We start from the raw sequence: 24,859 nt of genomic DNA, 5'->3' as shown, positions 1-24,859 counted from the left end.
GATAATTTACTCACCCCCATGTCATCCAAGATGTCTTTCTTTCTTCAGTCGAAAAGAAATTAAGGTTTTTGAGGAAAACATTCCAGGATTTTTCTCCATATAGTGGACTTCAGTGGAGTACAATGGGTTGAAGGTCCAAATTGCAGTTTCAGTGCAGCTTCAAAGGGCTTTACGCGATCCTAGCCGAGGAATAAGGATCAGTCATTTTCAAAAAAAAAAATTACTTTTTAACCACAAATGCTCGTCTTGCACTGCTCTGCGATGCGCCATGCATTACGTAATCACATTGGAAAGGTCACACATGACGTAGGCAAAGTACCGATCCAGTGTCTACAAAGCGAACATGCAAAGACTAAGTCAAAAGGCCTTTACAAAAAAAGGTAAAACAATGATGTCGGACGATTTTGAAGTTGGGGTAGTTTTTCACCCTACTGCAATACTTCCGCCTACATCATGCGTGACCTTTCCAACGTGATTACGTAATGCATGGCGCATCGCAGAGCAGTGCAAGACGAGCATTTGTGGTTAAAAAGTATATACATTTTTTTTTTTTTTTTTTTTTTAGAAAATGGCCGATCGTTAGATAAGACCCTTATTCCTCGTCTGGGATTGTGTAGAGCCCTTTGAAGCTGCACTGAAACCGCCATTTGGACCTTCAACCCATTGGTCCCCGTTGAAGTCCACTATATGGAGAAAAATCCTGGAATGTTTTCCTCAAAAACCTTAATTTCTTTTTGACTGAAGAAAGAAAGACATAAACATCTTGGATGACATGGGGTTGAGTAATTTTAATTCTGAAGTGAACTAATTCTTTAAATGGCTCAGAAGTGACAGTAAAGACATTTATAATGTTAAAAAAGATTTATATTTCAAATAAAAGCTTTTTTTTTTTAATAGAAATATATATTTTTTTAATTTTATTTATTTTACATCCTAAACCTTTGTTTATTTAGGTGAAAAAATAAAATTTCCAGATTTTCTGTTCTCAGTGGACTTATTTAGCTGTACACATGAAATAGTATAGTGGTATATTTACTTGTTTGTACTGTGGTATGATGTAGTATTCGTCGCCGTGGTAGATGTAAAGAGCTCCCTGGTGGTCATCCTCTAGCGGAGCTCCCACGAGCAGATCAGCGTATCCATCATGGTTTAAGTCATTGGCTACAGCCATAGCATAACCAAAGCGTGCATCCTGTGCCTTCTGAGAATGCAGCGTACCGTTAGGTGCAAAACCATCCTGGTAGAGAGAGGCAGATATAGAGACAGAGTGAGAGATAGTGGGGAGCAGGTTTCAAATATAATATTCAAACTAGACAGTCATTTTAATTATAATATTTATAAATTTATAAAAAAATGGTATAAGTTTGAGACTAAAAAGAGGAATAAATTGTTTAGCATGAAGGGGATTTGCCCTCTGTATACCCTTGATATTGAATATCTGTCTGTATGTATCTCACATTCACATACACATCACACAAACAGTGTGGTTCTCACCCCATCCAGACAGTAGATATAGACTTTGCCTGTTTCTTTGTTTCCTGCTCCCAGGAACATGGGAGCAGCTATGAGCAGGATATCTGTTATTCCGTCCTGATCCACATCCACCACGCACACCTCACTGCCAAAATATGAGCCAATCTGGAGAGAGAGAGAGAAAAGATGTTAGGCAGTCTGAAGATTCCCACACTTCTTGAATGTATTTTCATTAGGAAAACTCTGGTGGATATGATAAGCCAATAATTATTTTGATGTTATGGCCAATAACTGATATATATATTGAAATATGACATATATTGAAATATATACACATACATAGAATATATTTAAATATATGAAAAAATAAACAATAGCTACTTTAAATTGTAATAATATTTCAGCCCTAGAGAGCACAAGTGACTTCTTTCAAAAACAATAAAAAAGTCTTACCAACCTCAAACTTTTGAATGGTAATGTATGTTTTACATTAAAAAAAAAAAAAAGAAAAAAAATAAGAGATTCGATAGAGGTTACATTTAAAAGGTAATCTAAATGTAAAAATAGAAGAAATTAGCATCCACACTAAAAATCCAATATTGTCTGATAGATATTCACAATATAGATCGAAAAAGAAAAATAGAAATGCTCACAAATATATTGTGAATTTCTCGTATATCCATAATTTTTAATTGACCTTTCTATTCATTTGTGACTCAAGAATTTTAAAAAATCCTTTTGATTTAGACTGATTCGGTAATAATCATTCAGACTAATATGTGAACCTGTTTGAATGATTCAGCGAAAAGAACCGACTCAACAACAAACAACAAATCCTCCACAAATCAAAGTTTGCAAGCAGGTTTTACTCTACAAAATTTCTAAACAAAAGCAATATCTGGCTGATGAAATATTTTAGACAATTGTACATTTATTATAGAAATGTTTTAGATTTTATTAATTTCTATGACTTTTCCAGGCCTAGAAACCCCACTTTAAAATTCCCCTGATTTATCCAGGTTTTCCATGACTGTGAGAACACTGATTGTGGATTTTGTTCTGAGAATCACTTTGATTTTAGAAGCGGCCTGAGTAAATGAAACCTGTTTGCTTTTGTTTAATATAAAAATAAGCTCATTAATTGTGAGAGAGCAGGAATGTGGTGTAAAAGAAGAAGGAGAGAGAGAAAAAGCAATAAAAGATCAACTGAGAAAAGAAGGACATTGCAAAACTCAAAGAATTGGACTTCACGCAAGGGGTTTGATGGAGATCTTATCTGTGCTGTACCAGAGACAGTGTGTGTGAAGGGGGGAGGGTGTCAGTGTAAATAAATATAGTAATGAAGTAGAGATCGCCACCTGTTCTCCATTTAAGGCCTGTGTGATTATGACATCTCCTTCAGGGGTGAGGTCAAACAAGATGACCTTTCCTTTGTGCTTGAATCTGGGCGCACCAGCAACATACAACCTCCTCCAGTCACCAACAACCACCGATGACACTGTGTAACCTACAGATATACATACAGAGAATCTGACCATCACTATTAATAAATAGCTGTAAATGTTATGTTAAGGTAAAAACTTGAAGGATTGATTGTTTGGTGGTTGGCTTTATGAAGTGAAAAGTTACCTAGGTAGGCTGCATGGTTCTTCAGCTCCAGAGGGAACTCTTTCTCGAAGGCCTCTCGTGAGGGAATAAGCTGCCCTTCTTTGCTCTCCTTCAGGACACCTCCCTCCCAGTCATATGCTCCCACCATGCCAAACAAGATTCCATCCTACAGTCCAAAATTATATAGCACATTACAGCATGATTGTATGTTCTAAACTACTTTTAAACAAAGTACATTGAGACTCACATCCAAAATGTGTGTCGAAAAACCAATCTGAGACATCTCCATGAGAAAGGCACTTTCATTGTATCCCAGGGTCCCTGTAACAGCACAACACATTATCAATGAATTGCACAGTGTAAATTAATAGAATGTATTAATCTGATATGAATAGGATGCATTAAATTGATCCAAAGTAACAGTAAAGACATGTTACAAAAGATTTATATTTCAAATAAATGTTGTTCTTTTGAACTTTCTATTCATCAAAGAAAATGTAGCACAGATTCCACAAAAATATTAAGCAGCTTAATATAAACTGTTTTCAACATTGATAATAATCTGAAATGTTTCTTGAGCAGCAAATCTGTATATTAGAATGATTTCTGAAGGATCATGTGGCATTGAAATCTGGCTGCTGAAAATTCAGCTTTTTCATCAAGAATAAATTATATGTGAAATTATATTAAAACAGAATCTAGCTATTTTAAATTGTAATCATAGTTCACATTATTAATGTTTTTTACTGTATTTTTCACTAAATAAATGCAGCTTGGTGAGTATAAGAGACGTCTTTCAAAAACATTACAAAAAATCTGTAATTGGGCAGAAATCTGCTGGACAATAAAAGCACACTGGGAAACTCGTATCTTGTTCATGCATCTTAACACACATACAAAAAACTGAAAATACTGAAATATGGAAACATGTCTAAAACATAGCTAAAGTTTACCAAGGTAAACACTATCAATACAGGATGGCAGTACAAGATAGTTGGTTGTACAATATAGGCCAGTGTTTCCCAACCCTGTTCCTGGAGGCACACCAACAGTGCACATTTTGGATGTCTCCCTTATCTGGCCCATATATTTCTGGTCTTGGAGCCTCTACTAATGAGCTGATGAGTTGAATCAGGTGTGTTTGATTAGGAAGAGTTTGAAAATGTGTAATGGTGAGCTGCGTCCGAAAACTGGAAAATGCTGCCTTCGGAGGACACATTTCAAGGTAGGAAGGCATCAAGGCATGTCCGAATTCAATGTTAGCTTCACTTCCTGTTTCCTGAGATACCTTCATCTGATCGATTTTTGAAGGCAGCATAGATGTATCCTTAGCTGCCTTTGATATCCCACAATCCTGTGCTTTCCATTCTGTGACAATTGAGCTAGAAAAATAAAGATGGTGTCCGAAAGTTGCGTTTGCTGGTCAGTTTGTGAGTAAATGTACATTTTTGACCAACATTTTCCACTTTTAATTACTACTGTAGTAATTAAATATTTGTTTACTTCTCACCAAAGCTTGCGCTATATTGCTGTAGATCATTAAACTCTTATGCTGCCTCAGAAGTCTGTCCGAAATCTGTTTCATGAGGTGCCTTCATGCACAAACGCTGCCTTACAAGTCATTGCTTGATAAGGCAGCAAGTCAGTTACCTAGGTTTTCGGACGCAGCCGTGGTGTGCCTCAAGGAATAGGGCTAGGAAACATTCATATAGGCTATACACACAATGTGAATTCCAGTTACTGCACAGCCTTGGCTAATCATATTTCTTCCTGTACATCCGGTCTAACCTATGTGTCCTGTGGATGCACAGCTGTGCCAACTTTAAGGTCATTCATCTCCTCCCTTTCCATCCTTCCTGCCTGGCTTTCCTCAGAAACAAGATGGCACAAGAGTCACACCCTGTTCTTACGGGAATTATTTTTATGAAAAGACATCTTGTCCTGTCCTTTTCCCTATTTTTGTGATGTCTATGTCACCTACTAAATTTTTAACTTTTTTTGGGTAAAATGTCTTGCAGCATACTCATTCTTATAATACAAGGTTCACAGGCACTTTGTCTAAATTGGAGTATGATAAATATCAGTTCTGCTATCAGATAATATACAATAGCCCCAAAAGTATTTTGAGACTTAAGAGACACACATAAAAATGTATGAATTAAATAAATGTCACTTGTGTACTTGCATACATTGTCAAGTGTGGTGAACGTGTCCAAATTTGTTGAAAAAAACAACAACATCAACATTATCAATGAAAAAGAAATCTGATTTTCTGTTCTTTTTAGGTCAAAGAACCACTGTTGCTCTTCAAGGAAAGGAAATCAGTTTTTTTTTTTCTATGGCCATTGAGAATGAATGTTCTTCTGCTTACCCTCTAGACTAAAAATGCGATCTCCCAAAGCATCTACAATGTCATTTAGAGCAGCTTCATCCGTCACATTGAAGAAGTATTTCTCATCTGGGTCACTGGCAATGTACTTAATCTCATTGATAAAGGTCTCTGGATCCTGCTGTCTGCGGATGTAGTGACCTAATACCTGCGGAAGGGAGAAAGAATAACTTGTTTATTGAAAATTAATCTGAAATGTTGATTCCTTTGTCAATGTGTCATGTTTGAGACAAGTCAGTAGAGGGAGAGGAATAACAACAGAGATTTTCTCATCCGTAGAGCCAACACCTCCTCCACACGATTAGGGCGAAAGCAGATGATCTGATAGATCACTTAATGAAGGGATACAGGACTCAGGGGAAACTCATCCTAGAAACAGAACACCTACGCAGAGGAAACAGAGAGAATATCGCTCACACCCACTGGCAGCACACCTCTATGACAAGCATTGAAAATCATTGGTGCCAGGTCATGAGTTCACTCTCCACTGACATGTACCAATATCTCTCCCAACAAGACTGACTTATAAACTATAAACTTATAAACTGATAAACTCCAACTAATCAATATCAGATTTTTTTATTTTGTCCAGTCATGTATTGGTCATCATCTTTCAAATTTATGAACAAGTTCTGGAACTATTGGGATACTGAAGGATAATGCCTTAGTTTCAACTTTATATCTGATACTTTGTTTCTCCTAATTTTGACTTTAATTCTCACAGTTGCAACTTGACATCTCACTATGTGACTTAATATCTCACTCTATGGGCCCTATTTTAATGATCTCTAAGCACATGGTCTAAAGCGCACAGCGCAAGTGCACTTAGGGCATGTCCAAGTCCACTTTTGCTAGTTTAAAGGGGCTATATGTAAGATTTTTAATTTAATAAAGCATAAAAATACCCCAATATGTTTGCAGATATTTAGGAAACATGCTAAGTTCACCTACTTGTTTCTCAGAAAAACAATGCTACAGCCAGATATTCTACTTTGAAATGTGCGTTCCATATCGGAATGTCTGTCTTTGTTTTGGTCTGTGCAAAACCGCGTGCTGCCAGTTTATCCAATAGTATTTTGACATCACAGGTTGCCAGTTGGCGGAAAACACCGCGTATTGCAGCCATGGAAACCAGCAAACAAACTGGGTCGGAGAATCGCAGATTCTACCTGACCTAAAAAGCCTCTGCATCCATCTAAAAATCTCTATGAACGACAGCATATTAAAACAGATAAATCAACTCATCAGCTTACAGTGTGTAAGTCTCCTCAGCTTTCATTGTCAATTGCGCTCCCTCTTGTTGCGTGTCCTCAAGCTGGCCACCCCCGTCTTTGAACGAGGGGGCCTGGCAAACAATATTTTTAATTTGGACTGCAGTACCTATTTCGACCACTGGGTGCCATTCCTACATAGAGCCCTTTTAACAACAGAAAAAATGGTTGGTGCGCCCGGTGCATGGTCTAAAAGGGTTGTCCCTGTTCTCTTAATGAGTAATGGGTGAGTTTTGGGCGTAATGTGCAATAAACCAATCAGAGTCTCATCTCCCATTCCCTTTAAAAGCCAGTTGCGCTCGCGCCATGGTGGAATTTGCAAGCGGAAGAACTGAACGCTTCTGAGGAAATTGATCTGCTCGTGCGCAAGGTTAAAGCGTGCGAGCAGACCATTTACAGGACAAGCCGGATTCCACCAAAGCATTTTGTATTTTTATACACACAATAATAATCTTTTACATAGTAATCCTTTTTTTTTTTAATACTTGGCATGTTTGTGTGCTGCTGCGCGTCCCTGTATGTGTAAGAGTGTACGTGCGCCTAAAGGCGCATATCACTAACGCGCTCTTTAAATAACTAATAAAAATATATATATATTGTGCCATTGACTTTAGACCAGGTTCCAGTTGGTCAATAGCGCAGTCTATTTCAGTTGCCTCAAAATAGCAACACGCTAACAATGCGCCTGAACACACCTTGTTTTCAGACCAGCATGCCCATGGGCGCACCAATGGGTGCAAACACATTTGCTATTTAAACAATGTGGTGCAGGACATAAAAATGATATAACTGCGTCAGGCTGAAACTAGAAAAAATCACTTGCGTTGCGCCTGGTGCCGCATTGCGCTAGGTGTATGACAGGGCCCTATATCTCACAGTATGACTTTTTCCTCACAGTGTGACTTTATAATGTCTCAGTGTGACTTTATACCACACAATTAGTGTGACTATGTCTCACAGTGTAACTATATCTCAGTGTGATTTTATATCACAGAGTGTGACTTTATATCTCACAGTTGTGCTATATCTCACATTTGTAACTTTATATCTCACAAAATGTCTTTATTTCTTTGTGACTAATTTGACTAAATATCTTGCAATGCGACTCAGTTTACAGTTTGCACAGTTTTAAGAGCCCTTACATTAATCCTCCACAATTAGCCGACAGCCTCATGGAAAGCGCTATGACATGTAGCTCAGTTGCTATTCAGCCGACCTGAGTTTTAGTCCTGACTTTTGGTCCTTTCCTGATCCTGTCTCCTTCTCATTCCCACTTCACTTCCTGTCAATTCTCTAAACTGTCCCATCCCAGTAAAGACAAGGTCAAAAATAAATCTTAAAAAAAAATTGTCAGAATACACAGCTACTTTTAAATGGCCAAAAAGAGAAGGATGCTTTTTGCCCAAAAATTGATTCAGTTACAGCATCTACCAGAAAGGGGCTAATTGGTCCATGATACCCAGCCAAACCTCGACCTCTTGGGAGTGAGAAGTGTTCATGCTATCAAGAGATGGTGGCTCAGCACCCTGGACAGAGATCTGAGGATTTCTTATTTGGGTCTCATCTGAAGCTGGGGCGCGTTCCTGCTCTCAAAAACAATCAGACAGCAACTGGTGGAAACTTTCCAAGCATGTTCCCAATCCCAACTATTACTTGGTTAATGATTTTTGAGTTAATAAGCAATCATTCAGCAATCAAACCTATAATATTCAATGTATTTTAGTACTTATCTGCAGTGGTAATTGTTGCACATTCCTAGTATCTTGTTCTGAACTTCCACCCACTTCCCCACCCACCATGCTCACATTCCCAGCATCTCTATCCTGTAATGTCTAAAACATATCCTGGCTGCGGCACACGACCAATACAGTGAGGTTGTTTCTCTACTCTCCCGCGAGTGCTTTACTTTTCCATCCGTTCCCTAGTTTCTGTGCAGGGGGAAGAGAACGAGAAAGGGGAAAGGGAGAACATAAAACACATGAAACATGAAAGCTATGCTTTGGCTGGCAGGGCATTAAAACCAGCTGTCATAATTTTATTCCACAGTTCCCCCGAGGAGACGGAGAGAGACATATTACCCAGATGACTCTGCAAATCCGGACACCATTCTGCACTGTTTGTGTAAGAGAGGAAAACATGGGCTCATTCAGGAGCAGGTTTACATGCTGTCCTCCGTTCCAATGACTGAGAGTACAGTAGAAATGTAAAATCATTCAGGGGTATTTAAAATTGAAAAGTAAATGACTTTGAGATGGTTTGACATTTATTTGAGTTCTTTTTAATTCTTTGGACTCTTTCAAGTGGTTTAGCTGCACTGTATATCCAATGGGTTTATATTAAATTTTGTTACAGCTTGTCCTGGGGAAACTTCAAAATTGCACCATTCTTTTTGATTATGTGCTGTCATTGTTTGAGGCTTATGAGAAAAACAAAAAGGAAAAAAAAAACAGCACTACTCAACTACCTGCACTGCCAAATGATCAATGTTAGGAGACTTACTAAATATTATTACATTATTAATATAATTGTTTTTTTTTTTATGATTTAATATGAAATTTGAAAAAGAGACTATAGTCTCAATATGACTTCCCCTGGTTAAATAAAGGAATAATAATAAAAAATAATGAAAATGAGGGATTATGAGTGAATAAGAATTCATTATAAGAATAACAGAATCAGTGTTGTTAACTAAAACTATTAAAAATTAGTATTCATTAATTGAAATAAAGCTGAAATAAAATGATTGAAATATTAGAAGAATGAACTAAAACGGAATGAAATAAAACATAAGCTAAACAGAAATAAAAAACAATAAAAATGATAAAAGCACATCAAATTACTAAAATTTAAACTAAAATGAAAACTGAAAACATAAAAATAAAACCTAATTCAAAATATTAATAGATAGACCTACTATGATAATATATACAGTAAATAACACTAAAATATCACTGAACAACATATTTATAGGCACGTGTATTTATACGTTCTCGTTCTCAATGTCTAGACTACTCTTTTTTTAATAACAAATGTCATTGCGTGTTTTATAGAAACTATAGCCACATCTAGTCATGGTAATGAGGAGCCATGGATGTTTTACATGTGGTTACCATGGTCTTATTATAAATACCACAATTAAAATATGCAAGCGCTCTCCATGAATCCTAAGTTAGACCAAACTATCAGCTTTCCTCCTGTGAAAAATCTGTTCTGTTGGAATGTCTAATTGGGGAAAAAAAAAAAAAAAAACTTGTTTGCCTGCAGACATTACAAGATATGACTGCAATCTTGAACAGCCTGATGAAAGGAAACCAATATCTTTTAAGGAGCTCAAACCCAGCTCCACTTTCAGACTATTTTAAAGTGTGTAATTTCAAACAGAAATGCTGCTTTCAAGTTTGCAAGTTTAAAATAACCCATCCTCTCTTGGTTAGACAGGCAGTTAGCCCTACACCAAAAGGCTGAGTCAATGTAAATATGTCCAGCCCATTCCTGGCCCTTAGCTCTATATAAAATAGGTGTTGTAGATGCTATTAGCGGTGCTTGCGAGGCAAAGCATCAATCTCATATACTTATTATTCTTCTTCCGTACAAACCCGCGGCGTTTGTCGTAGACCCATGAACGAGGTGTCAAATTATGTGGCTTAGTGAGCATAGGTGTGCTATAACTGTGTAAGCAATAGCGCGTATGAAGAATCAGGCGACAAACCCTCAAGCCCAAAGCATACTTCACTTTTTACGCATACGCAAGGGTCAGTGTACAGTGCGCGTGACACGAATTTCGCCATCAGAACTTTGTATGCGCATGCGTCGAACGCCTGTGTACGCGTACAAGTCAAATGAAGTATAATTTGCAAGGCGACTGTACATTCGACTATGTGCGTACTCTAGCGCACGCATAAAAAACAAAGTATAATTGCTGTTTAAGACTCAACATTGGACAGAACTTTGTGACATCTTCACATCTGAATGTTGTCTTGAGTCTTGAGGGTGGGCTCATTTGACTCAGCTTAGCAAGCAGCCAATAAATAGTGACATTTAAACTTCATAGCCACACCCTAGCAACCACTTAGAGCACTCTATTAACCACCCTATAGACTTTCATTGAATAAAGGTAAGAGAGATATCTGTGGGTCAGATCATCGTAAAGACAAGTGGGTGGCCTCTTTTGACTCAGACTGGCAAGTATTCATTAAATGTCACCCTGGAAACTTTCTAGTCACGCCCTAGCAACCATTTAGAGCACTCTAGCAACTGTATGGCAGCATGAATAAGCCATATCTCACCACCAGAACATCATAGAGACAAGAGGTTTGGCTCCTTTGATTTAGGCTGACATCCAGTCTATTAGTTTCACCCTGGAAACTGTCTAGCCATGCCCTAGCAACCATTTACAGCACGGCAGTGTTTCTTTGTTCAGCACTTTGGTCAGCTTTGCTGTTTTTAAATGTGCTATATAAATAAAATTTACTTACACTTACAATTTCTTCAGAAAATGTACACATCTAGTTATAATTAATATCAGCTTTTGGCTGCTTTACGGTCAAATGTGCATTAAACAAATATACTATACTATTAAACTATATATACTATAATCCTATACTATTAGTATTATATATATAACTATACTATATATAATATAATACTATTAAAAATACTACTATACACTAAATATACTATACTGTATAATTTGTAATTGCTTTTATTGTTGAAATACAGAAAAACTCAGTTATTAGTATTGGTATTTTATCTTTTTCATTTTAAATGACCTTAAAGACATGCTGAAGTCAGATAATATATATTTTTATGTAATAAATCTGAAAGTAATGCAAAATAGACCCAACTGTCCATAATTTACAGTTCATAGATGTGAGCTCATGAATATGGACAGAAAATTGATAGGACAAACACACCCTTTGAGTCTCCTAGTATGTATTTGTGTTTTTTAAGATACAGATAGAGGAAGACATTTTGGTTACACTGACACCCCAGTCTCTGGTGGAGGCAGCTTCACTTTGTCTTGGTCTTGGGCTGTTGTGGTTTAGGGTGGCAGTAAAGGAATGCAGTGAAGTCCTCCCACTGACCCACCCAGAGGGGTAGGGTGTCAGTGTAGAGAGGTTTTAGGGTGTGGTTCATTCCTCTGATGGCGAGGAACCCCATTTAAGTCTATTTCTGAGCAGCAATAATGTGGTTATGATTGTTTAAAGAATGAGGGAAGACAGCTTTATCATTCAAGCACAGACAGAGAGTGAGAGAACCGGGTGGAGCTGAGCAGAGACACTGAAAATAGAGCAGTGCCAATTATGGTCAGTTTAAGTGGGGATCTGATATTCAGAAATACACTCTCCTGCTTGCTGTTTTTTTAGGAGGGGTTGTAGCTTTTTCCATCCTACATCAGGGGTCAGGTTTAAATATGGTATGAATGTGTATTTGTACTCACAGCGATGGCATATCTTGTGATGTTACGTTTTTCACATTCAGCCAGGGACTCAGGAAGGTCTTCCCCATCATGGGACTCTCCATCTGTCACGACTATCATCACTTTAGTGGCTCCTTCCCTTGCTCCTCTGTCTGGACTAAAGGCTTCCGTGCTAGACATGAGTGAGAAAAAAGAACAGTTAAACACAAACATTTGTGTCAGTAACGTTTTTAAAGAAATTTCAGCAATGATCAAAGTAACGAAATTTTATGAAATGTTACAAAAAATTATATTATTTCAAATAAATACTGCTTTCTTTAACTTTCTATTCATCAAAGAATTCTAAAAAAAAAAAAATCAGTTTTCACAAAAAAAGCAAGCAGCACAACTGTTTTTATCATCAATAATATTAAGAAATGTTTCTTGAGCAGCAAATCAGCATATTAAAATGATTTTACTATTTAAAAAAAAAAAAAAAAAATTATTTAAAAGTTAAAGTCATGTACAGTGGCCCCAAAAGTTTTGCTTGAATAGTTTGTTTGTTCTATATATAAGTCAAATAAATGCCATATGGTTTAATATTTTGTTATATAACAAAATATTACATATATTTTAAGTGCCACTTAAGTTTCCAAATACTTTTTGGGACCCCTGTAAATTCCTGCAAATTTAAGATGTATATCTGAAAATGGTCCATATTTCTTATTAAAATTCACACAAACAGTCGATGCATGCAGCAGGTTTCTGTGCTGCTTGTGTGAGTGTGACCTGCATTCGTCAAGATGTAAGTTTCGTGGCACAGCCAGCGTTAGTCAACTTAGTGATTTTCAGGCGGTCGTCCAGACTCTAGCTAAATATAACTATGTGGCTACCCGCAAGAGTGCAGAGTTTAAAAACAACCAGCAGCCTTCCGCCTAATTACATCCAGGAGAGGAGAGGAGAGGAGAGGAGAGGAGAATAATGGTAGATGTAATAAAGAAGGAAACAATAGTGAAAACATGTGAAAAAAATCACAAAATCATGTGAAAAACAAAATGGCCCTCTGATTTTCCACACAGAGAGACAAAAGGAGACCTGACAAAGGAGCAAGGGACTGTTTTGATGTGGTATGTGAAAAATAGAGGGCAGGTTTTAATGGTGGAGAAAAATGTTTGTTTCATGAAGATATTTATACACAAGATGTTGTGAGGGACAGACATCTTGAAACAAGTCTTGATTATGAGAAAAATACAGATCTTGTTACACAGATGTTTCAGACTGGGATTTTATCAATTATGAATGCAGTTTTAGAAAGGGATTTAGAAAGAAAGCAGGCAAGAAAATAAGTGCGCTTAATTTACTGAATGTGCAGTGTATTTCAAATCTTAAAAGTATAGCTATACTTGCAGGTAAAATAATATTAATGAAATAAAAGATCACTTAAGTGTACATATTTAAAAAAAGTTTACGTTAAAAAAATGTTTACTTTGACATTACAATGTACATTTTAAATCATTATGCTTTAATAATCTTTTGGTGTGCTTTAAAGAAGTACACGTAAACTAACAGTGAAGCATATATAAGAACTTGATTATAATTTTAACTGTGGTGTTATTCAATACTACATTTAGTTAATATATTTTAAATGTACTAAACTGCGACTTTATCATTACAAATACATTTAAATACATGATGTACAAGTTTCAATAGAAATGACATTAAAGTAGATTTTAGTTTAATAAATGCGTGTCAGTACATTCAACTGTCAGTACACTTTTACAGTATTTAAAAGGCAATAATTATGAAATTACATACAGTGGTGGTCAGAATTATTGGCACCCTTGGTAAATATGATCAAAGATGACTGTAAAAATAAATCTGCATTGTTTATCCTTTTGATCTTTAATTCAAAAAATTAGCAAAAATCTAACCTTTCATTGAAGGAAAAGAATTGAAAGTGGGGGGAAACTCACATTATGAAATAAATGTTTTTCTCCAAAACACGTTGGATACAATTATTGGCACCCCTAGAATTTTTTATGAGTAAAATATCTCTGAAGTATATTCCCATTCATATTTACATTTTAGCACACCAGGGTGATCATGAAATTCAATTGTCCAGCCATGACTTCCTGTTCCACAGAAGTATAAACATGAGGAAACACAAAGGCCAAATTCCCTTAATCATTCATTACAATGAGAATATAGTTCTGATGTGCAGCAAAAGATTGTTGAGCTTCGCAAAATAGAAAGTGGCTGTAAGAAAATAGCTAAAGCATTGAAAATCCCCATTTCCACTATCAGGGCAATAATTAAGAAGTTCCAATCAAATAAAGATGTTACAAATATGCCTGGAAGAGGACGTGTGTTTAAATCGTCCTAACGCACGGTGAGGAGGAAAGTTTGAGTAGCCAAAGACTCTCCAAGGATCACAGCTGGAGAATTGCAGAGATTAGTTGAGTTTTGAGTCTCAGAAAGCCTAAAAAAAACTATCAAACAGCACCTACATCCCCACATGTTGTTTGGGAGGGTTTCAAGAAAAATCCTCTGCTCTCATCCAGAAACAATCTCCAGCACATTCAGTTGTCAGACAAGACTGGAACTTCAAACGGGACCGGCTTCTATGGTCAGATGAAACTAAAAAAAGAGCTTTTTGGCAGCAAACCCACCAGATGGGTTTGGTGCACACATGGATAAAAAGTACCCCATGCCCACAGTTAAATATACTGCTGGACCTTTAATGTTGTGGGCCTATTTTTCTGCTGGAGGTCCTGGACATCTTGTTCAGATACATGGTATCATGGATTCTAGCAAATACCAACAGATAAAAAATCAAAACCTGACCGCTTCTGCTAGAAATCCAATAATGGGCCGTGGTTGGATCTTCCATCAGGACAATGATCCACATCAAACATCAAAACCAACACAAAAATGTGTCACTGAGCACAAAATGAAGCTTCTGCCATGGCCATCCCAGTCCCCCGACCTGAACCCTAAAGAAAATGAGTGGAGTGAACTGAAGAAAAGAAGCACCAACATGGAGCTGGGAATCTGAAGGATCTGTAGAGATCCTGTATGAAGGAATGGTCTCTGATCTCTTGTCAGGTGTTCTCCAAACTCATCAGGCATTATAGGTGAAGACTCAGAGCTGTTATCTTTGCAAACGGAGGTTGCAAAAAGTATTGAATAAAAGGGTGCCAATAATTGTGGCCAACGTGTTTTGGAGAAAAACATTTATTTCATAATGTGATTTCCCCCCCCACTTTCAATTCTTTTCCTTCAATGAAAGGTTAGATTTTTTATTATTTTATGAATTAAAGATCAAAAGGATAAACAATGCAGATTTATTTTTAGTCATCTTTGATCATATTTATCAAGGGTGCCAATAATTCTGACCACAACTGTATAATATGTACTTAAATCCTACTTAAGTAGGTTAAAAAACAGTTCAACTAATTGCATTTAATGCCAATTTAAACAGTAATACATTTTCATTTCATTGTAAATAATGCAATTAAGTGTCTGAAAAAATTCAGTTTACAGCATTCAGTTTACACTCAAGTATATTCTATAGTATGAGTAACTATTAATTTTAAAAGTATGCTAAAGTGTACTTTTTCACAAGGACTAACAAGCAAGCAAGCAAGCAAGAAAGAAAGAAAGAAAGAAAGAAAGAAAGAAAGAGTTGCAGGGAAAGTGATTTGAGCAAATAAGTCTGTTAATTGCCGGGGCTGGTGTTATTTAAAGGCTGCTGTGCTTTTATTGAGTGCTACATCTGGACTTATGTGGTTTTTAACTCACACTCTCTTTCATTTTACTGTGTGTTTGAATTAATTACTATATTTGAATTCTCTCACGTTCGTGATTGTGTGTGTGAATTTATGAACATGGTCATGTGTGTTTAAACAGCTGCACGGACGAAGGCAAAGTCTACTGGATGGTGACCACACCTGCGGCTCTGCTGAGCCAGCTCTCTCCTCTCTGCATCAGCAAACCTGAATGTTATGACAACCTTCCTCACCTCACACAACTACTGCAATCACTTCATCTACCGTGAGAGAGTGTGTCTGTCTAATGTGTGCCTTCTAGACAATGGAAAGTCTTAAATGAGTATTTAATTGTGTAGAAACACAAAGACACAAACACACCACAAACACATAAACAAACCCTCACACAGTAAAATAGATGAAGGACCTGTTATGAATCAAAAACGTCCATGAAACCCTTCAACTTCTGTGGAGAAGACAAAATGAAGGATTGTGTTTAGCACTGACAGAGATTTTTGACTAAATTCCTGAACATTTTTGTTAATTCATTGACTTTTATTGCTAACCACACATTGTAAGCCATAATAGAGTAAGTTGTAAGCTGAGTGTTCGATTCACTAAAAAGAAATGACTCACAAAAGTAATCGTTGTTTTTGATTCAGTAAAAAACATTACTCCAGTCATCAGTGTCACACGATCCTTTAGAAATAAAAAATAGACAAAATGTTGTTTTATTATTTTAATATAATTGTTTATTGTTGTTGTTATTATTAGTCATGTACTGTGGAACCAAAAGTTTTGCTTAAATGGTGTTTTTGTCCTATATTACTGTAAAATATGGTTTAATATTGTGTTATATAACATATATAACATATCACATTTTAAGACATCCATACATTTTAACTGTAGCTTAAGTACATATACTACAGTATTTGGGACAACTGTATAAGAACCATTCGTTTGGAAATCAGAAAACACAGTTCATACTGTATGTTTTTGATTCACTAAAATGAATCAGCCCATAAGAGTCATTCGTTCTGAAATCAGACTACCCTAGTGGCACTAAAAAGAACTGACTCACTAAAAGGAACTGACTTATAAGAGTGATTCGTTTCGAGAATCAGATTTCACTGTATGTTTTTGATCCACTAAAAAGAACCATCTAATAAGAGTGATTCGTTTGAGAATCAGAATACACTGGTCACAGTGTTTGTTTTCAATTCACTAAAAAGAATCATCTCAAAAGACTGATTCTTTCAGGAATCAGACTACATTGCTCGCACTGTTTGTTTTCAATTCAGTAAAAAGAACAAACTCATAAGTTCTGGAATCAGACTACAAACTACTGGTCATGCTGTATGTTTTGCATTGTAGATTTAGTAGTGGTGTTGCATTTGGTTCCTCTATTTTTTTTTTTTTTTTTAAAGCAAGTGAAATTATGTTTTCCATGATATGGTCCTATTAAAATGCATAGCTTGACTTTAATTAGACTAGATTGTTAAAATATCATTTTCAGACAGTAGAGTTTCTCTCCAACAGTCACTGAAAATTTGAGACAAGTTTCATTTTGTGAGATTTTGCTTTTGTGGTCAGCAAGTGCCAGCTATGGTTAGTGTCCTGCATGTGTGCGTGTGTGTGTGTATATATATGTGTGTGCTGCGGAGATTCGGCATTGGGATGCCAATAAAGAAAAATGACAGAAGCAGAAATGACAGGAATGGAAGGAGTGTGAATGGGACACAGAGAATGAATATGAGCTTCTTTAAACAAATCTTTGCTCATGTATGCAAGTCTCTGGGGAAGGAATGGAATTACAGTTTTGAGGAGGCACCTTCAAAAGCATCAACATGAAAACAAAGGCTCTATTGACCAGACAGACTCAACTATGCTACACACTTTACATTATCTCTGGATGTGGTGGGGATCAGGGAAAGGGCAAAATGTACATAAAGCGATAACTTTCAAAAAGGAGTGAGAGAGAGAGTGAGAGTGCAGTGCTACATTTGTTTTGAATGAGCAGTGGGTTGTCATACCAGGCCATTTGGATGGCGTACGCAGTGCGGGTCTCCCGTCCCTCCTGACGACTGATGTTCTTGGCGGCTTCAACCACATCCTGTGTTGTCTGATAGTCCCTGAGAGACCACTCGTGTACTGAGATCTCCCCGTACTGCAGGACACCAACCTACACATCATAGTCACAAACAGTAAAGTTAAAGTTGATATCAGTTTTGACCTTAACATTTTTCCCCATCCCAGTTAATAAGCAGAAACATATTATTATAACATTATAAGGACTGTTTCCATGTTTGACATGTTTGTTTGAGCATCCTGGAGTGCGTTTCCTGTACAGCGACGTAACTCGCTGCTTTACAGCCATAGTACAATTCATCGTTGAACAAACCTAGCTAGTCACGACGTTGGTGAATGATGTCATGCAGGTGGTGAAGTAATAACTTCTTTAAATAAATCTGTTTGAGATCAAATTAATGCTAGCTAACAATGCTTTTGGGAAACGCACCACTGTTTAGATTTGACTCCTTGTTACACATTACGTGAATGACAGCGGAACGCCGTAAATGAGGAAGAGAGAGGAGAGAAGTGATCGGGATTTATGTCTAAATCATTCCGTAATCTCTGGCCTGACTGGCGAATTAATAGTGTTTTGTTTTACACAGTGTCAGTGTGACCAATACATTTGACTGATATGGCATCTTGGATTGTTGTAAAGTAAATAAGTGATCACGTGAATGCGGTGTGATCTGAATACATGTAAGTGAATCGCCGTCATTTAGAAAGAAGATCACATTTATGCATGAATCGAGATCGTGATTTTTTTTTTTTCTCAATTAATAGAAAAAATACCAGCAAATTAAGAAAACATCTTCATCAGTTTAGCAACACATGCGCAGCAAATATTCACAACTCAACCAAATACAGAAATGTGCTGCAAATACTCACAAAGCACATGATCAGAATAAAAAAAAACTCACCTTTCAGGTGATCAACAATGCCACTGAAGAGTAGACATTGAAAAATAAGCAGTCGCAGTCAAGTTCATCACTTGTCGTCACTCTTGAAACATTTCCGTTGTGGTTTCTGCTATTTGCGTTTCTGTATTTGGTTGCGTTGTGAGCAAGGTTTAACTTTTTTGCTCACCAGCCACTGTGGCTAGTGGTTTTCTTTGTCATCCATTTATGTTCACTTAAAACATAACAGACTGTGTTTGCATGGATACTCAGCATTTTTGACATTATAAAAAGTGTACCATCTTTAAATATACAAAAAGTATATTAGCATCATACTTTTACCTATTTTCACAATACAACTTTTAACATGCTTTAAAATAATTGTAATCCAATTATTTTAGAAAAATATACTTAAAATAAATGTTCTGTGTATTTTTTTAAAGTGTATTTATTTGAACATTACTTTAAAATATATTTTAGGTATATTTTAAACTGTGTGCTCAAAATAGTAATTATAACAATACACTGAAAGTATATTTAAAAAGTACATTATTTAATATTATGAAGTTGTAGTGTATTTAAAGTTAAATTTGAGTATACTTTTTAAGTTTACTTATTCATGCTTGGAATTCATTTTATTATTTGTGTTAAAATGTATGAGTGATGTGTTAAAAGTCCATTTTTAAATATCTGCAGTGTAGCCTACAATTTGCAAATATGTGTAAATATGTTTAATAAGTTTACACTGGCAGAAAAGAATCATGTTACAATCGCACACACTATATTAAACACACCAGCAGCACAAGTGCATGCAAGAAAATATGAGTTGAGTGGTTTATCGGAATTCAAATGTCTCTTCGACTTGGTCTGTGACCAATCATATTTTGTTGCTCACTGCCTTCAGCCAATCAGAGCTGCTGACATCACGGTACTCACCTGAATCCCCCTCGCTCACTCACAGGGGGAGGCTTGCAGGTGAAATACAATGTCGCAATGCTTTATTTAAACACTGAAAGCGCAATACATCGCTCCATATTTGGAATTCGGACCAGTTCAATCAAGTGACATCGCAGCCTGACCTTGATGGCGACGACAACCGGCTAGGAATAAAATGGCCTACGCGATCCCGGAAAGAACCGGAGAAAAAGTCCTGCTATTTGGTGGTAAGTTGTAGTCTACCAGTTATTTCTGATCACTAAATTATTCTTCTCAATCTCACAAACGCACAATTGTCGATGCTTAGTTTTGCTTTAACAAATGGAGAATGAGGTTTCGGCTTGATATCTCCTTTTTGAGTTTGTGTGTGGTGGTTTATGGCACATGTATGCAGCACCAAAACGCCCCGTTCATATGATTGGTCAAATCACCCCGTATTCTGTATGATATTAATTCATAAGGATTCGTATACTGTATATGCTTGAGTATGTACTGGAAACAATATCAACATTCCGTACTGATACAGTTCCCTACTGCTAATCCTCTTTTACTGTTCAAAAATAGTATTGGTTCAATGTAGGATTTAGACAGACTATTGTAAATGTGAATAAAAAGTTGAACATACTGTCTGACCTTATATCTTTTGTATATTCTGTTATTCACGGGTTTCTGCAGTCAACTGCCTCTGAGGTGTAAGCTTCCATCAGACGCAAGTGTAATAATGAGCAGCTCATCAGAAAATGGAATATAATGTGTAATTTGTATTTGTGTATAGAGGGTCAGTATGGCCATTGGTCCAATAATGTTTTTTTCTTTCTGTGTTCTTTAATGAAAAACATGGTAAGTTTGGCTGAAACCAAGATTACACCAAGTTTAATTAAAAGCCATTGGACTTGTTAATGAAATATGTCTCTTCATTAGTGATGTTGTTACATTTTATTTATTTTAATGGCCTTGAAAACAAATGCATTCAACATTAGGAAAATGTCTCCTAAGTAATTCATTAAACTGTAGTTAAATGGTAGCACGATTATAATACTGTATTGTGTGAGATTATGTAATTCAAAGTACAGTAGTCAACATCTGAAGTGGATCAAAAAAGTTCATCAAAGTTGTCCTAAGAAGAAGTCTTTAGGACAACTTTGATCAAAGGTTTTGATCCACTTCAAATGTTGACTACTATATATTGTACAAAGTATAAGTAATAACAAAGTGTATTGTTATTGACTACAAAGTGTGTAATTTTTAGTATTTGGAATAAGCCAAAGGTACTGAGCATACAGTATACTATTACCTGTGAAATAATATATTCATAGTATATTGCTTGTGTGTTTGGAAGACACTCGTAATTAATGTAATGTACTTAAATCACAAATAAAGTATACTTATAACACAAATAAAGTGTACTTATAACACAAATAAAGTATACTTATAACACAAATTAAGTACACTTTAATATCACTAATCAAGCATGTAATTAGTCCCTACACAGGCATTTACTTAAAGTGTACTAAGTATACTTGAAGTTGTTCCAATTTAGCACACACAATTACACTAAATATACTTAAAGTTATGCTTTAATACAACTGTATTAAAATATACTTAGTACAAAATAAGTGCTTCAAAATAGCACACTTCAAGTTAACTAATCATTAGCACACTTGAAGTATATTGATAATTAGTCTGGCTGCAAGTATGCTTAGCATACTTTTTTTTTTACCAGGGAGCAGCAAAAAATAACTTAGTTTAGTTCTGAGAGGCAGCATTATGTGTGCTCACTTTGGGTGTGAGCACAAAATCTGTGGGAACGAGTAAATTTATGCACAATACGTGCAATCCTATGCCAAAATTCAAGACCCGTAACACCAACAATGTTCATCCGGAGAAAATAAAATGAGTGAGTGAGGGGAGGCGGGTTTGTGTGTGAACTCGCTGTCGGAGAGATGAGAGAGCGAGAAAGAGCAGCTGGTATCGTGTATCTATTCTGCGGAAAATGGGTATTGGAAGCATTTCACATATTTCAATATCGATATGTTTCGAAAAATCTATATTTTTGACAACACTGCTCTGCACTTACAGTTGAAAAATTTATATATTATATACAAAATTCAACCCGCCAAAGTGGCTAGTAGGATTGACTGCATTACATGCTCCTGCTGAAATCCACTCGCATTTGGCAGCTGTTAATGTCAAGCCCTGGTTGTGAGTATTTACAGCACATGTGTTGTCAAACTGATGAAGATGTTTTCTGTTTGCATGTGTTTTCTTCATTTGCAGCGTGTTGAGATCTCTCGGCCATCATAGGTTTCTTTGATTTCCTTATTTATTTGAAACAGAAATCTTTTGTAACATTATAAATGCATCCTTGCTAAATAAAAAAGAAAAAATCTTACCGACCCCAAACTTTCAAACGGTAGTGTATATATCTGCCTTTATATTTTAGGAAGAGGTTTTCTCATAACAGGACATTGTATTTGGGTTCCCTGCCATTAAAAAGTAATAAAAATAAAAGGGCTATCAGATGTTAAAGGTAATTTGCTGTAAGTAACACAGCAGCAGTAATCTGTTCAGGGTGGATAACTCTAGAATGAGATGTAGATGAGATTGGCATCTCCACTATGCGCTCCGCCCCACCAACATGAAGGCCCAAATCTGCCGGAGCAAGATATGCGCCGCAAACCAGAGGAATTTCCTTTTACCTCGTGCTGCCCCCAGCCTGCCTACCGCCTTATATATCTCACATTTAAAAAAACCCCACACGTTAGGAACATAGATACACATATTCGTCTATCCATCTCTCTCTCAATCTATACATCTATTCATACATCAATCAGTCCATCTTCTCTGTATTACTTTCTGGTTTCACAAACTGCCTCTTGTATACATTCATACATTTCCAACTCTATCCCTTCTCCTCTAGAAACCACATTTTCTGTCTGTTCACATTAACATTGTCATCTATTTTCCGCTGTTTCTGTTTGGGCTCAGTTCTCTCTGCAGACTGGCTTGCGGTTCTGTTACTCACAGTCGCTCATATACTGGCTCAATGCATCAAAGCTAGATCTGTGTTAGAGCTGCTGATGACAGGATGTAAGGTTAAAAGTCAGTTCTGCACATCTGTCAAAACCTCAGTCAGATCTCTGTTATCTAAAAGTACATTGTTTAGGAGTAGAGGTTTTGTTCACTCACTTTGCTGTATGCTTATGCATATGTTCTGACAAATGAATTTCCATGACTTTTCCAGTCGTTTGAAATGAAGGATTTTTAAAAATCATTTTTATAGAGGCTGCACTCACAAAGATTCATTTCTAACTTCAATATATTCAATATACTTTATAACTGAGAAAAAATATAAAAAGTTGCTGTAATTACAGTTTTTTTTACAGAAGATTTTACTAACTGTCAAATTTTTCCCAGGCCTGGAAAACACACATTTGAAATTCCCTGATATTTCCATGGGAGCCATTCTTCTGGCCACATATTCTACATATATCTTCATATATACTGTATATATAATTTTTTTTTTTTGTGATGGCTAAATATGTCAAACTGTCACAAGATGAGTTACTCAATCAAAACCAATGTTAACTCAAGCTCAGATTTTCTTTCGAACTTATGCCAAAAATAAGCAATGATTAAAACTAAAAGAGGAACCATGATTTAGAACCACAAAAACATCAAATCTGGAAAGAACATATTTTAAGGCGTTTTTATCACAAAACAAAACAAAAAATCCCTCAAAACCCACACGCTAAAATACTAAATAAACAGGAACTCCATAAACAGTTAAAAAAAAATACCTGCATTTGCTCAGGACTTATGTGGAACTTGCTGAGAATGTTGCTAAGGAAGTTCTGCACCTCGTACCAGGGGTAGATACTATTAGAACCATCTAAAACAATCACTATGTCCATGTATGTCGTGCACCCTGTGAAAAATACACACAAAAGAAGTTCAGTTTAATACGATTGTTTCATTAAATCGAACAGGTCAGATGGACAAAGGATGTTTATCTCACTCCGGGCAGTAGGCGCAATGATGTCCTTGGGCTCCATGTCATTGGTGACAGACGCACAAATTCCTGTGCTAAACAGAGATGTACCACATTCCTGGGACCACAGTGGAGCGCAGGCCTAAAGATCACACAGAAAAAAGTCATCCAGCATCCAGCATCTGTAGTTCCACCTTTATACTAAATTTTAAACACTCGTGGTAGAATGCAGACTTATTATGAGCATTCATTCACAGAACATGTACTTGATATGTGCACAAATTAGGGATTTTGTTAGTATTGCACATTAAATTCTCTGTGTAAATGTTAAGTCTGGTATTTGGGCTTTTTTCTGACAAATTTCCTCTGTTTAAAGGGAGGGAAGCGCTGTGTGCTGGTCAGACCAATAAAATTTACTGAAGTGAAGTGAACCAGGAAAAGTAGGAGAGAGAAACAGAAGGAAAGAGAGAAGCAAAGAAAGGACAGCTTTGATGAACATAAGAGACTTCTATCAAAAACATTTAAAAATCATACCAACCCCAAACTTTTGAATGGTAGTGTCAATGAGATCTCAGAACTTTGTCTCAAATTAATCTACTGAAACTCCTTATAGAAGATAATAACAAAATAAAACAAATAAAAATACATGCATACAATTTTCACATTTTATTATTATTATACAGTAAATACTATGAAATGAATGTGGGCAGCTCAGATAATTTTAAGCTTTTTTTAAACATCTGATTCATTGAGTTCATATTGAAATTATATAGGTCTGACCAGAGTTCAGGTATTGTTGACATCTCTTTTGAAACTTTGGGTCTTTATTTGAGTCTGAATTATTTGGTCTTCTCTGGAGAAACATCTGAAAAGCAGAAGACTTGCTCTCTCAAATTCATTTCATTGCTGCCTAGGAGCAAGATTTGTAAATTTTCTTCTTTTTTTGTTTGGGAAATAATCACTAAATTGGGTTAGAGAGAGAGAGAGAAAGAATTAGACTGGGAAGAGAGGGAAAATGAGAAGGAACGATATGAACAGAGAATTGTTGATAAATGTCGGT

General features: G+C 36.3%; 1 protein-coding gene across 1 annotated transcript in view; it reads right to left on the bottom strand.

The window, feature by feature from the left end:
- itga10 (integrin, alpha 10) overlaps window positions 1–24,859 on the bottom strand; it is a 49,538-nt gene that overhangs the window by 10,804 nt on the left and 13,875 nt on the right. The window contains exons 6-15 of the mRNA XM_051864573.1: window positions 23,827–23,941; window positions 23,609–23,736; window positions 17,940–18,088; window positions 12,182–12,332; window positions 5,453–5,618; window positions 3,329–3,402; window positions 3,103–3,247; window positions 2,832–2,980; window positions 1,495–1,638; window positions 1,037–1,237 (exon numbers count right to left, since the gene is read on the bottom strand). Coding sequence (XP_051720533.1) covers window positions 1,037–1,237; window positions 1,495–1,638; window positions 2,832–2,980; window positions 3,103–3,247; window positions 3,329–3,402; window positions 5,453–5,618; window positions 12,182–12,332; window positions 17,940–18,088; window positions 23,609–23,736; window positions 23,827–23,941 — 1,422 coding nt within the window. The remainder of the gene's footprint in view (window positions 1–1,036; window positions 1,238–1,494; window positions 1,639–2,831; window positions 2,981–3,102; window positions 3,248–3,328; window positions 3,403–5,452; window positions 5,619–12,181; window positions 12,333–17,939; window positions 18,089–23,608; window positions 23,737–23,826; window positions 23,942–24,859) is intronic.

The sequence above is a fragment of the Ctenopharyngodon idella genome, chromosome 16 (assembly GCF_019924925.1).
Source record: "Ctenopharyngodon idella isolate HZGC_01 chromosome 16, HZGC01, whole genome shotgun sequence".
NCBI classification, from domain to species: domain Eukaryota; kingdom Metazoa; phylum Chordata; class Actinopteri; order Cypriniformes; family Xenocyprididae; genus Ctenopharyngodon; species Ctenopharyngodon idella.
Note: the sequence above shows the minus strand (reverse complement) of the source record. Positions and strands in the feature narration are given on the sequence as shown.